Consider the following 14012-nt stretch of genomic DNA (forward strand, 5'->3'; position numbering starts at 1 on the left):
CCGTGTGCCACTGCTGCCCCTGGCCCCTGCCCTGTGCCATTGCCGGGGGCAAGGCTAGCATTCTCTCCCTGAGGCCCCGTTGACTCTGGCCCAGGGCCGCCCTGAGGGGGGCTCCGGTGGGAGTGGGCACGCCCCAGCCAGGGAGTCCACCACAGAGCTGGGTCTTACTCAGATTGTGGGGAGCGGAGACCCGCTCTCTCCCCGGGGCCTCCCTCTGCCTCCCGGCGCACTCCCACTGGGGAATGGGACGCCCCCCGCTGGCTCCGGGAAGGAAATACCGTGTCCAGCCTAGTTGCTAATTACAGTGCCTCCCGAATGTTGAGCCGGAACTGCCTGGAAACAGCCCAGTTGGCCCCTTTCGTCTGCTTGTGGCCCTGTTTGTTTTCCAGTCCAGCCAGGACGTTCTGAGCACGCATTTCCTCAGCCCCAGCACACTTGAGAACGTTCGTGTGGCTGACACGGCTGCCCTGCCTGTGGTCCTGTGGCTGGAAACTCTGAGCGTGCTCCGACAGGCTGGGCACAGGGCGTGGTGGACAGCGAGGGCACCGGGAGGTGGCCGGGCCTGGGAAGGACGCAGGTGGGCCAGAAGATGCGAGGGGACAGGAGGGTCCAACCAGCCGGTAGCCTGGAATTCAGGAGGAGTGGCCATAGCCCACAGAACGTTCTGGAAGAGGCTGCAGGAAGCCTTCCGAGTCCTGCCCCTTCTGCGGACCGTTTGCCTCTCCGGGGCAGGGCTGAGCCCAGTGGACAGCACGTGGGCCCAGTGCTGGGGCAAGGTCAAGGCAGGGTCATGGGGTCCTGGGGAGCAGCCCGGGAAACACACGGGGTCTTAGCCCAGGTGGCCGGGGCCCTCCTGCACCCCATGGGCCCCCCGAAGGTGCTCGCCTTCCCCAAGTCGCTCACGTGGCCCTCGTAAACCCGTGTCCACCTTCTCCCCATCCTTCAGGCCCAGCCAGGTGGTCACTGCAGGCCTGTGACGCTCACTCACCACACTGTGCACGAGCCCTGTCTGTGAGCTGAGGGCCCCGGCCCGTGCTGGGCACTCACAACGCCCCCTCCCCGCTCGCCGTGAAACTCGGAAACCAGGTGGTGTTCTCGGGATGCGTGTAAGAGGTGCACGAATTGTCGTCACAGTCAGTTGTGGTCACTCACGTGTTGTGTCCCGGGTCCAACAGCTGCTGGCCACCCACGGGAACACATGTCATTAACAACGTGAGGAGCGGCACATGTGCCCTGACTCGGGGCACCGGGCGGGTCTGGGTCACCCCTGGAGGGAGCGGGGCGCTGCCCCCCAGGGGCCCCTCGCCTCCCCCGTCCCCGTCCCCGTCCCCGTCTGTGGTTCTCAGAGGCACGGGGCGGGGCTGGCGCTCCCACGCCCTCCAGGAACCCGTGTGGTTCTGTCTTTGTCGACCCAGAGCGGGGGGGTAGGCCTGATGGCGGGCGAACAGCATCGCGGCTGCACCCTCGCACTGTGAACACTTCCTGGCGGGCTCTGCTCACGTGTTTTGCTGCCCCGGTCGTCCCTCGGCCCGTCCCGCGCGGGCAGCAGGTGTAAAGGCCGTCCAGGGCGCCCGCAGCCAGCCGTCCGGAACTTACCGTGGGGCTGGAGAAAGCTGGGCGTTCTCAGTGTGGCAGCGGGAAACGCGGCGCTTCCGAAAATACCGCTCTGTGCTTTTACCTCAAGAAGTTAAGAGGGGCATTAGAGTCCGAGTAAGAGCGGGGTGCCTGTAGGAGCTAAAATTCATACGACCGACCGACTGGCCCCGGGGACGGTAAACCCATCCAAGACTGGTTCAGGAAACAGGCTGGTAGAGTAGAAAACTACCGGTCAGTGTAGGCCGAAAAGTTTCAGAGGACACGAACAATGCCGATTACACGGCAGGGCAGGGTGACGAGAGGCACGGGAGAGTGCCACGGGCAGCTTCTCGGTTCTCTTCCGGACGCGTGCGGGGTGGGAGATTGGTTAGGGGAGGAAAAACCCGCTGGGGACTCCCAGAGAGGATTTTCTCAGTGGATCAGAGGAAGTGGGACACCCGGGTAAGCGATGAAAATAAAATTAGAACAGCGCTTGTGTGCGCATCGCCGTGGAAACTCCCCCGAGCGGCAGCTCGCTGGTGTGCAGGGGCGGCCACGCCACGGGATCTGCCGGAGGGAAGCTGTGGGTCAGGCCTGCCCCCGACTCGACCCAGAGACGCATCGGTGAGCAGACTCAGCAGTTCCTTAAAAAAATCCCCGACTCTTGGTTTCGGCTCAGGTCGTGGTCTCACGGTTTGTGGGGTCGAGCCCCACGCGGGGCTCGGTGCTGACAGCGGGGAGCCTGCTTGGGGTTCTCTCTCCCTCTCTCTGCCCCCCTTGCTTGTGCTCTCTATCTCTCAAAATAAATAAACATTAAAAAAAAGAAACCCCAGCGCTGTGACCAAGGTTCTCACGTCTAAAAGCAGCATGTGACAGATGCGGGCTGAGCAAACAAACACCAGAAGCAGGAAGGACAGCAGGTCGCGTTCACCCATTCGTGACGTGGAACAAACCCAACTCCCAGGAACCCAGGGGCGGGAAGGTACTTTCTCATCAGCAAAGCACGTCTGCTACAGCCCAGAGCAAGTCCGCACTTGATGGGAAACGTCGTCACCGGCATCAACCACAGGACAGCAGATGTGATGTCTGTGCTACGTTCACTTCCTCACCTTGTGGGGCCACTAGACAGTTTAAACTCACACACACGGCTTGTCTCCCACCTGCTGGGCGGTGCTGCTCCTGACAGGGGACCCGGGAGCGCCTGCAGAGAAACCGCAGGGCCGTCCGGTGCAGGTAACAGACGAGCAGGGGGGCGGCCGTGGGCCCTGCAGCCGGGAGCTGGGAGGCGTCGCTGTGCACTTTCTCCTGGCCTGTCTTTTCTGTCCTCCCTGCGCCGAAACCTACACGTTCGAAGCATGTGTTACTGCAAATAATTGTAAGTTGCATCTGTTGATCACCAATCCTTTGTAAGTTTAAGCTGTGCCGTCCGTCCCCTGCCCTGTTTCCTCCCTGATCGCTGAGATGCTGGCCCTCTGAGACCGCGAGGCTCCTGAGCGTGTGTCCCCAGGCGTGTGCCCCCAGGCGGGGACCACAGCCTGGTTCTGTGCGCACGGGCGCTTGGTTTTAGGAATGGCCATCTGTCCACCGTGTTCCTGCCCTGACCCCTCTGGTGAACCATGTGTCCATCCCCACGGAGCCCCTCCCGTGGTGTCACCCCGACCAGACTGCCCGTTTGGAGGTGGGCTGGCTGTGCCCGTTCTCTGCTGGGCTCCCGCCCGTGATGTCCTGGGGCTGGAGAGTCACGGGCGTCCCCAGTGCTCCCTGAGCTCCCGCATCCGCCTCACCGCGGGGAACCTCAGCGCTGCAGAGGCGTCCCCGTGTTGTGCTGGGGCTCAGGCGTGTGTCCCTGGGCGGGCCCCAGAGGGGCTCAGGTGCGGGACTGTGGGCGCCGGGGTTGGGGGATGGCGGTGCAGCCCAGAGCCTCTGCAGGACGTCCTGGCCACTCGCCGCCACATGTGAGGGCAGGCGTGGCGTTTCCACGCCAGCTCCGGGGCTGGCTGCCCGTGCGGAGTCCGCCGATTCCGGAATGACCTCGCCTCTGTCTTCCCAGATGGCCTTCATGACGCTGACACTCTTCCCCATCCGGCTGCTGCTCGTCCTGATCGCGATGCTGCTCGCCTGGCCCTTCACGTTCTTCGCCACGCTGGGGTCCTCAGAGAGGGAGCCCGAGCCGTCCCCGGCCTCTTGGCGGAAGTAAGTCACCCGTCTGCAGGGCCACCGCGTGCCCCGCCCCTCTGGCCTTCCTCCCCCGCCTGGGCCTGGAGCACGCCAGGCTGCCCTCTCCCGGCCGGGACACCGCCGGCCACATGCCCCCTTCCCCTCGGGGAGTGGCTGGTTCCGCCCCTGCCGTGCCCCCACCACACCCCTGCCCTGAGGGGGTCCTTTGGGGCTGGGCTGCTGTTGGCGTGTCCTCAGCACAGAGATTCCCCGCGGGTTTCCGTGTCCCCAGCCCTGCGAGGCTGTGTGTCGGCCAGCATCTGTCCTTCTTGCTGGTCTGGTCTCCGCAGGGTCCAGCGACCCTCCCTGCTTCATACACCTGGAAGGTCCCTTGCGTTTGCTCACCAGATACTGACAAAGGAGAGCCGTCTGTAGACGGACGAGTTGTGAATACGTCTCAGCCAGAGACCCAACGTGGACCGCAGGAAGTTAAATGAAATCACAGTATTTTCTTGTTTCTTCCTAAAGCTGTTCGCAGAGTATACGCATTAGTAAATGAAGGTGGCGAGTGTCAGGAGGACTTCGAGAAGTATTTCCAGTGTCCTGGAAGTTGTCGTTTCTGTCGTAAACCCGGAGACTTCCCTGCTCTCCACACCCTAACGCCTCTCAGCAGCCATACGGGGCCCTTGAACGGTCTGTTCAGAAAGAGTTACTACTAGGTCCGCACAGGGGTCAGCAGAAAGGTGCACACGCCAGGTCCAGCTGCACTCGGTTTACCAACAGCTCTGCTGGAGCCCAGCCACACCCGCTGACCCGCATACCACCCAGGAGGGTGGAGCCGCCAGGGCAGACAGAGCCCAGGGTATTCGCTCCTGAGCCTTAAGGGGTTTGAGGGACAGGCTCGACTTCCTGCACCGGGAGCGTGTCTGCTCTCTGCTCTCTGCTCTGCAGGAACACCATGCCCACGGCCGGCAGGCGGGAGCTGGCGGGTCCTCGGTGCCCGTGGTCCCGACACGCACCTGTCGTGCTCACACAGGGCACTGACATGCGGGGCAAAGATGGCCAATTTCGAGTCAAGCGTTTGCTGAGCCAGTGATGAGTAAGGCGTGGCCATGCTTGGGGACGGTCCAGGTGCCTGGGGGACCCCTCACACAGGGTCTTTGTGTGCACCCCCTGCCGTGTTTCACGTTCTTGGACCATCATCGGTACCAAGTGAGCCACAGTCTGTCTCCCTCCCGGAGGTCCCAAAGGCAGGCCGTGACCTGTTCCCCTTCTGTCCCCAGCACAGCCCCTGGCCCGGGGACGCCAGGAAGCAGGTCCCGAGGGAGGGACAGCTGCTTGGCATTCCTGTCCACTGTGGTCACCTGGGTGCACTGGGGTCATCACTGGCTCTGGGGTCCTCGTTCTGACTTCTTGGGTTTCTTAATTCTCTTTGAAGAGCTTGCTTAACCTGGAGGGTGTTTTTCAATGTTTTAGCCCTAAAATAGGGATTTAGTGTCAAATGTGTAATCAAACAAAATCTAGACCAAATAGAAATCAGAATTTCAGTGCTGCTAGGTTGAGAATCCATAGCTAGAAAGCACAGTTTTTTGTAGTTTTTGACAAATTACAAGTGATTTGACTAAAAATTTGAGGTTTGAGTCATGATAGGTTAACACGACTTCCCGGCATTTTTGTCTTAATTCCTTCCTTCTTCAGCTCTGTCCCTGGGCTGGGATCCCTTCCTCTGTCCACACACACAGTGCAGATTCTGTCTTTTCAAAGTACGGGACTCTGGGCTGCTCTCCATTCCCCGTGCCCACCCTGTGCGGCTCCATGTGGCTCCTTTGGTGACAGATGGGCCACTGCCTCCCAGGTGCCTCGTGTGCCCAGAGCATGCCTGAGAAGTGTCCTCGGCAGCGAGAAGTAGAGGTGTCTGTGTCCACGGAGACCGCACGTCACTGTGCACACACGTATGAGTGTGTATACGTTTATATGTGTGCGACCATGAGTACATGCCTGTGTGGGAGTGCAAGCATGTGTGTGCGTGTGTCCAAGCATGTGCACGTGCATATGTGTACCTGTATGTGAGCATGTGTGTACAAGCATGTGTGTACAAGCATGTGCGTGTGCATATATGTATGAATGTGTATATATGTGTGTGTGCATGTGAGCACATGCATACATACATGTGTGGGCATGTGAGTGCGCATGTGTTGTGTGTGAGCATTTGTGTGTATGTACATGCACGTGCAGGTGTGTATGTGTGTGCACACGTGTATATGCATGTGTGGGTGTGTACATGAGTGTGTATATGTGTGTACAAGCATATGCATGTGTATATACGTGTGAATGTATATGCATGTGTGCAAATGTGTGCACATGTATATGCACATGTGGGTGTGTGCATGAGTGTGCATGCGCATATGTGTGTACAAGCATGTGCATGCGTATGTGTGTGCACATGTGCAAGCATGTGCACGTATACATGCATGTATAGGTATGTACGTGAGTGTGTATGTGTATTTGTATACAAGCACGTGCATGTGTATATATGTGAATGCATGTGTGTATGCAAATGTGAGTGTGTACACTGTGTGTGTGTGTGTGTGTGTGTGCGAGCCATGCACAGCCCTGCGCTGGGTCTGGTGCTGGAGGGAAAACACGAGTACCGTCAACACTGAACTCCTTAAAGGAGAAGGTGGAGACAAGATGCCTGATCCAGGGACTCAGGAGTTAGGAGGAAACGGATTAGTGCACACGGGCCTGTGCAGAAGAGTCGTGGGGTCGGCCGGGAGGTGTGCAGTTTCACGCCTTGCAGAGTCGTGCGGGTCTGAGCGGGCTGATGCTCCTCCGTCGGGGAGGGTCTTTGCCGAATGTAAGCTCCTGCCATTCGGACTTGCTAAAGGAAAAGCCTTGGGCCTCCAGGGAAGGGAGGAATGAACAGTCTCACAACACACTTACTTACTTCCAACCGCAGTCGTGTAAACAACCAGCACATCTTGCAAAACCCGACCAGCAGGCCAGCGGTGGAGGATGGTCCTCGGCGTTGCCTCTTGGGCCCACTCACGAGGTTAGGAAGGGCCGGTGGTAGTCCCCTTGGGCCACTGCAGCCACATGCCACAGGCTGGGGAACAGCGCGAGGTTGCGGGGTCTGGAATCGGGCAGATCCCGCTCCTGGCCTGTGCACGTGCTCTCTCGAGGTCCTCACCTGGCGGGCAGCTCCGGTCTGTCTCTCACGGGACACCTGTTCCATCGCGCCACAGCCCCGCTCTTAGGGCCCCATCGAACCTCATTTCCAGTTACAGACTCTCGTTCGCCTGTGGCTAATGGGATGCTGAGCCCGAGCATAGCCTGCACTTCTGCCCCGTGTCCACGCTGCGATGATGCTCTCCTCCTGGGGGTCCCCGAGCCCCCGGCCCCCCATCACACGTTCCTCTTCCGCTGGGTGCAGCGACTTTCTGCAGGTTTGGGCGTCGTCTGTCTCCTCAGCCTGGTTTGGGTTTTTTTTTTTCCCTTGTTTTTTTCCTCCCAAGATTTTGTGGAGCATCGGGGTTTTTTCTCAGAGGACAAGCAGGAGAAACTGAGGTGCGTTTCATGCCCGGGAGTCTTTGTTTTCCCCTCGGTGTTGACGGGTAGCTTGTCAGGGCACAGGCGACAGGTTCCAGACCTTCCGTCCCCGGGGCCGCGAAGATGCGAGTGTGCCGTGGTGCCCGGGTAGCCCATCTGCTCTTCTGGAAGTTTTGGCATCTTCTGTCCGTCCTTGGGAATTCGAAAAATTCTCGAAGGAAGTTGTAGGAGTCTGTGGTTTCGTGTTAAATTCTTCGTGTCTGAAGTGCCGTCCTTTCTTCCCTGCCTGTTCCCGGGGGAATCCTGCTCACTCCTCAGCTTCCCAGGGAACTGGCTGCTTCTGCAGCGAGAGGCTGGATTTGCCAGACTGTTGCCTCGTCCTTTGCTCCTTTCACAGCGCCCCGTTCTGGATTCTAACAGCTCGAGGACGGTGTGGACCGCAGCCTCTCCCCTGGTCGGTCTCTTCTCCATCACGGGGCTGGTTGTGCTCACGTCTCAGGTTCTGGGGCTCCCGCCTGGGCGATGCAGCAAGAACGCCCTTGTGCGTGTAGGTCTGTGTCCTGCCTCTCTATTCCCAGGAAACGCTCCGGGCACCTCAGGCTTGTCGTGGCTGCCTGAGCCTGGCCGGGAGGCGTCGGGCCAGGAGGCCTGTTCCACGTCCGCAGGCCGGCTCTTCCCAGTGGGCGGTGTCCTGGGGATGGCATTCCCCGAGACCTCAGAGAATCGTCAGGGGTGGTGCGTCCGCCCGCCCCCCCCCCCCCCCCCCGCCCGCTTCTGCTTAGTGCCCTTTGGCCTGTTGGCCTGAGGGGTGGTGGGTGTGTGTCCAACAGAAACATCAGGATTTGGTCCCCACTTCCCACCAGCCCCCCTCTCCTGCACCCGGCTTCCCGGGACTGGCTCCCCTTCCGCCACAGCCTGCCCGGCACCCGCTTCCTTACGCATCAGCAGGTGTCAGCTGGCTTTGATTCTTGCACGTGTTCCTGTTAGGAAAAGTAGCAGACGCGCACACAAACACGCTTAGCAATGTGCGCTTGGACACGTAAGCAAGTGATCACACCCGGTTGTGGCGATGTGGGGATGTGTGAGCCTGGCCCCCAGCAGGTGTACAACCACACCGGGGTTGTTCATCCCCTGCAGGCGACGGCGGCTCAAGGCGGCCCCGTGAGGGACTGCTGCTCAGAGCCCTCGGGCCTCGTCTTCCAGAACTCTCTTGAGGGGATCAGTCCCGTGAGATTTCCGGCTCTTTTCTGTCGCTCAGTCTTGTCATCTGTGTCCACACAGAGGTGACCCCTTCTCGCCGTGGACTGCACCGTGGACAGCCCGTGCCACTGGCCCCGGTGTAGTTCCGGTGACGTGGAAATGCTGGTTAGAGATTACGACGGAAGGATGTGCAGATTCAGGATGTCTGTATTCTCGTACACCTAAAAATAAATAGGAAGCAAATTCAGTTAATCTAGGCTGACTTTTCCTTTTTCTCCAAAGTCATCGTCCACCTGATCTCATCTAGAAAAGGCTTAACAGCGTGGCATCTGGTCCTGGGACCACGGGCAGCCTGAGGGAGGTGGGACCGTGGTTTCTCACCACAGGCCTCTGCTCCTGGTCTCGGCCTGACTTCACTCCTGATTTTACTTGCATTTTGGATGTTTTTTTAGTGGGCTGATGTTTCTTTAAAACCTCCGTGCTCAGGATGCGAATCCGTCACCTTCCAATGCTTGCGGCATTGGAGTCTGTGAGGTCGGGGCTCTGTGTGTCTTTACACTGCTGTGAGGCGTGGCACAGCCACTTCCGTTTTCCTAACAAAGTCACAATGTTGCACGTCTACACAGAGGGACGAAAGCACACCACCTGTGTTCTTCCCTCCTCCGGCCGGTGCACGTTTCGGATCAGGCTGGACGGCACCCTGGATGGCCTGGCAGGTCAGGTCCGTGTGCACGGGGCCGGCCTCAGGCTCACAAGCCGTGACGGAGCCGGCCTGCAACCCCCCCCCCCCCCCCCGCCCTGCCTCGGTTTGACCACAGCACCTTCTTTTGCAGGGTCGTGGACGTCCTGCTCAAGGCCATCATGCGCACCATGTGGTTTGCCGGAGGCTTCCACTGGGTGGTGGTGAAGGGGCAGCAGGCCCCACCCTCTGAGGCTGCCATCCTCACTCTGGCGCCCCATTCCTCCTACTTCGACGCCATCGCTGTCACCATGACGATGTCCTCCATCGTGATGAAGGCAGAGAGCAGGAACATCCCAATATGGGGAAGTGAGTGAGCTCCCCGTCCCCATGTGGGGCGTGAGTCCCCCCCTCCTGGGAGTGAGTCCCCTCCACCTCCTGCTGGGAGTGAGTCCTCCCTACTCCTGGGAGTGAGCCCCCCCACCTCCTGCTGGGAGTGAGTCCTCCCCTCCTACTGGGAGTGAGCCCTCCCACCTCCTACTGGGAGTGAGTCCCCCCACCTCCTACTGGGAGTGAGTCCTTCTCTCCTACTGGGAGTGAGCCCTCCCACCTCCTACTGGGAGTGAGTCCCCCCACCTCCTGCTGGGAGTGAGTCCTTCTCTCCTGCTGGGAGTGAGTCCCCCCCCCCACTGGGAGTGAGTCCTCCCTCCCTTCTACTGGGACTGAGTCCTCCCCTCCTACTGGGAGTGAGCCCCCCCACCTCCTGCTGGGAGTGAGTCCTCCCCCCTCCTACTGGGAGTGAGTCCTTCCCCCTCCTACTGGGAGTGAACCCTCCCTTCCTACTGGGAGTGAGCCCCCCCACCTCCTGCTGGGAGTGAGTCCTCCCCCCTCCTACTGGGAGTGAGTCCTCCCCTCCTACTGGGACTGAGTCCCCCCCACCTCCTACTGGGATTGAGTCCTCCCCCCTTCTGGGAGTGACTCCTCCTCTCTCCTGGGAGTGAGTCTTCCTCCCTCCTATTGGGAGTGAGTCCTCCCCTTCCTACTGGGAGTGAGTCCTCCCCCCTCCTACTGGGAGTGAGCTCTCCCCTCCTACTGGGAGTGAGCCCCCCCACCTCCTGCTGGGAGTGAGTCCTCCCCCCTCCTACTGGGATTGAGTCCTCCCACCTCCTGGGAGTGAGTCCTCCCCATCTCCTACCGGGAGTGAGTCCTCCCCTCCTACTGGGAGTGACTCCTCCCCCCTCCTGGGAGTGAGTCCTCCCCACTCCTGGGAGTGAGTCCTCCCCACCTCCTACTGGGAGTGAGTCCCCTCCTGCTGGTCGGCACAGGTCACACCCATGTGACCTAGGCACTTGTCCTGGGTCTGTTCTTTCCTTTTCTTAGGGTTCCTTTGCAGCATCTGTTGTTACAACTTTTACATCTCGTGCACACACAAGTGCCCCCAGATGTCGTGACGTGTTGGAGCATGTCATCAGCTTCTGTATCACAGAGGCACTCTAATGCCTGGGGACAGCTCCCCAGCTGTGTCCCAGAGCACTGGTTCCTGTATCGGAAGCCCAGCTGTGCAAGTGTCCCTAGGCCTCGTGACAAATTACCAAACTGGTGGCTTAAGAGAGCAGAAGCTTGTACCCCCTTCTGGAGACAGAAGTCCAAGGCTGGGGTGTCCCAGGGCCGCCCTCCCTCCGGAGGCCTTCAGGAAAGATCCCTCCTGCCTCTTCTAGCTCCTGGTGGCCCCGCGTCCCTCGTCACAGGCCGCCTCTGTGTGTGTGTCTTTTATAAGGACGCCTGTCCTTGGATGGTCTAGGGTGGTCTCATCTTCAGATCCATAACTAGTTACGTCCGCGAAGAACGTTTTCCCTGATAAGGTTTGTGCACAGGTTCTGGGGGTTCAGATGTGGACACGTCGGGACACATGGGCTCCAGGTTTCTCTTCTAAGATGTATCTTCCCACGTTTAGACCCTCTTTCCCGACAACCATTCTCTTTGGTGGTGGGAGCACTGACCCACCCCCTCACCAGGGGGCCGTGTGGCACATGTGGCCTGTGGCGCATGGCTGGGCTTGCGGCTGCCTCACCCGTGCTGGGTGGTGTTGATTTCTCCACCTGGGCCAGAAGTGCAGAGCACAGGTGTGGACAGGGCAGGTCCTGGGCGGCGGTGTTGGGGGGGGGGGGGGGGGGAGAGAGTCCACACAGCCCCCTGCAGCCCCTGGCCCTTCCCCGCAGTCCTTGGTGTCCCGTGGCCTCCTCCACGTCTTGTGAGGACACCGGGCCTGGGCTGGGGCCCACCCCACTCCGGGACCACCTCGTCATACATTTGCATCTGCAGACGCCCTGTTTCCAAATGAAGTCACGGTCCTAGGTCACTGGGGTTAGGACGACAGCCTGTGTTTTCGAGAGACACGGTGTGCCCATAATAGGGGCGGGTGGGGTTTAAGCCACATGCCTGAGGCCCTTCTGACCCTGGAGCCTTCCCCACCGTCCTCTGTTAGCAGGGGTGCGGTCAGCCTCGTTCTTCTCACTTTATCCTGATGGACAGGCCCACGGACGCTGTGGTTACTGCGGACCTTGCAGGGTGTGGGGCTGCGTGCTGCCGTGTGAGGGAGCTTTGCCGATGCTCGGTTCCCTCAGGGTCACGCATCGACTGCGGCCTGCCCCTCAGGGCCACTGCTGTCCCTCCTCCAGTCCTGTGGCCTGTTCCCACACGAGTGCCTTCCTTCCCTTCCAGCTCTGATAAAGTACATCCGGCCGGTGTTCGTGTCCCGGTCGGACCAGGATTCCCGCAGGAAGACCGTGGAGGAGATCAGGAGGCGGGCACAGTCGAACGCAAAGTGGCCGCAGGTAGCACAGGCGCGTTTTCAGCAGATCTGTCCCGAGAGATGTGAACTTAGAGGTGGGGCTGGGTGGTGGGGACCCAAAGGGCCAGAACTGGCCTTCCCTGGGGCTGGATTTGTCGTTTCATTTTATTTTTGAGGAGTGTGTGAATTCAGGATTGTGCCGACCTTGGGGTACTTTGGGTCCTGAAATTTTTAAATTCAAACAAGGGAAGCATCGCCATGCCTGTCTCAAGTTGCCGAAGCCTCTGTATGGAAAGGCGTCTCCCCGTAAGCTCCAACCGGGCGGAAGCTGGCTAACCTGGGCTCCGTGGTTGGCACAATCCCACGTCTCAGCGGCACGTCGGTCCACGAGGCCTGTCCACTCCTTGTGAAGAGCCTGGACGGAGCCCCGAGGGAAGGTCCTGACCTGGCTGCAGGCCTGTGTCGGCTGAGGACGGTTTCAGTCACGCTGTGTATCCTCCCTCCAACATCGAGGGGCTGGGGTCCGTGGGACTCTGTGGGTTCTAGATGTTCAGAAAACCCCAGAAGGCCTGGCTCTCAGGCCCCTGTGCCCCTGGGCTGCCCAACGATTGAGAGCGGCCGCGTGGCCACGTGAGCCATATTTTCCAACGTCGGGGGGACTTATATTGTGTCGCTGGGGTCAGCGTGAGTCCGAGTCATTGCAGCTCCCGCTGGGGAGGAGTTTAACCGCGTGTGTGGTGTTGCCGCTCTGGCCCGGCCCGGTTCCTTCCGCCCACGGCCCTCACCTGTGTGCCTTTGCTGCCTGTGTCTCTGTGGGGGCCCACTCCGCACTGGCAGTGTGTCCCCGGGTGGCAGCACCTGGGCCTCATAGCAGCTGTGAGCACACCCTCGTGAGCACACCCTCGTGAGCACTCCCCCTCGTGAGCACTCCCCCTCGTGAGCACACCCTCCTGAGCACTCCCCCTCGAGAGCACTCCCCTCGTGAGCACTCCCCCTCATGAGCACACCCCCTCGTGAGCACTCCCCCTCGTGAGCATACCCCTCGTGAGCACTCCCCCTTGTGAATACCGCCCTCGTGAGCACACCCCTCATGAGCACGCCCCCTCGTGAGTAAACTCCCTCGTGAGCGCTCCCCCTTGTGAGCACTCCCCCTCAAGAGCACACCCCCTCGTGAGCACTCCCCCTCGTGAGCATACCCCTCGTGAGCACTCCCCCTTGTGAATACCGCCCTCGTGAGCACACCCCTCATGAGCACGCCCCCTCGTGAGTAAACTCCCTCGTGAGCGCTCCCCCTCGTGAGCACTCCCCCTCATGAGCACACCCTCGTGAGCACATCCTCGTGAGCGCTCCCCCTTGTGAGCACTCCCCCTCATGAGCACACCCCCTCGTGAGCATACCCCTCATGAGCACACCCTCGTGAGCACTCCCTCGTGAGCACACCCCTCGTGAGCACACCCCTTTGCACACTCGGGAAAGGAGGCTGTGTTGTGTGTAGGTCTGCACTTCCAGACTTTAGTAGAACCCGTGCTTGGAGAGGAAATCCGTCCATGTATGCCTTCGTCCTGTGTCTGACCTGTTTCAACAGAGTAGATTAAACATCTGAAATATGTCAGCAGCAGAGAAAATAGATTGTATTCTGAATTATGTCTAAGATTCACCTTTTTTTCTTTTCATTCCAAGATCATGATTTTTCCAGAAGGAACATGTACCAACAGGACGTGCCTAATTACCTTCAAGCCTGGTATGTAGGGTTTTTTTTTAATTTTTTTTAACATTTTATTCATTTTTGAGAGAGAAAGAGCATAAGCAGGGGAGGGGCAGAGAGAGAGGGAGACACAGAATCCTTAGCAGGCTCCAGGCCCTGAGCCGTCAGCACAGAGCCCGACGCGGGGCTCGAACCCACGAACTGTGAAATCATGACCTGAGCCGAAGTCGGACGCTCGACCGACTGAGCCACCCAGGCGCCCCTGTAGTTTTCTTAATTCCACAGAGAAATTCCTCCTCGAGAAAGCAGGGGAGACCCTTGCTCCCACCGGTGCCTCCCAGATTTCCCACAAAAGT

At 59.7% G+C, this 14012-nt stretch overlaps 1 protein-coding gene across 1 annotated transcript in view; it reads left to right on the forward strand.

Moving 5' to 3' along the window:
• LPCAT1 (lysophosphatidylcholine acyltransferase 1) overlaps positions 1–14012 on the forward strand; it is a 45473-nt gene that overhangs the window by 13889 nt on the left and 17572 nt on the right. The window contains exons 2-5 of the mRNA XM_047852968.1: positions 3626–3768; positions 9315–9529; positions 11882–11994; positions 13632–13692. Of these exons, the coding sequence (XP_047708924.1) occupies positions 3626–3768; positions 9315–9529; positions 11882–11994; positions 13632–13692 (532 nt within the window). The remainder of the gene's footprint in view (positions 1–3625; positions 3769–9314; positions 9530–11881; positions 11995–13631; positions 13693–14012) is intronic.

The sequence above is a fragment of the Prionailurus viverrinus genome, chromosome A1, assembly GCF_022837055.1.
Source record: "Prionailurus viverrinus isolate Anna chromosome A1, UM_Priviv_1.0, whole genome shotgun sequence".
NCBI lineage: Eukaryota > Metazoa > Chordata > Mammalia > Carnivora > Felidae > Prionailurus > Prionailurus viverrinus.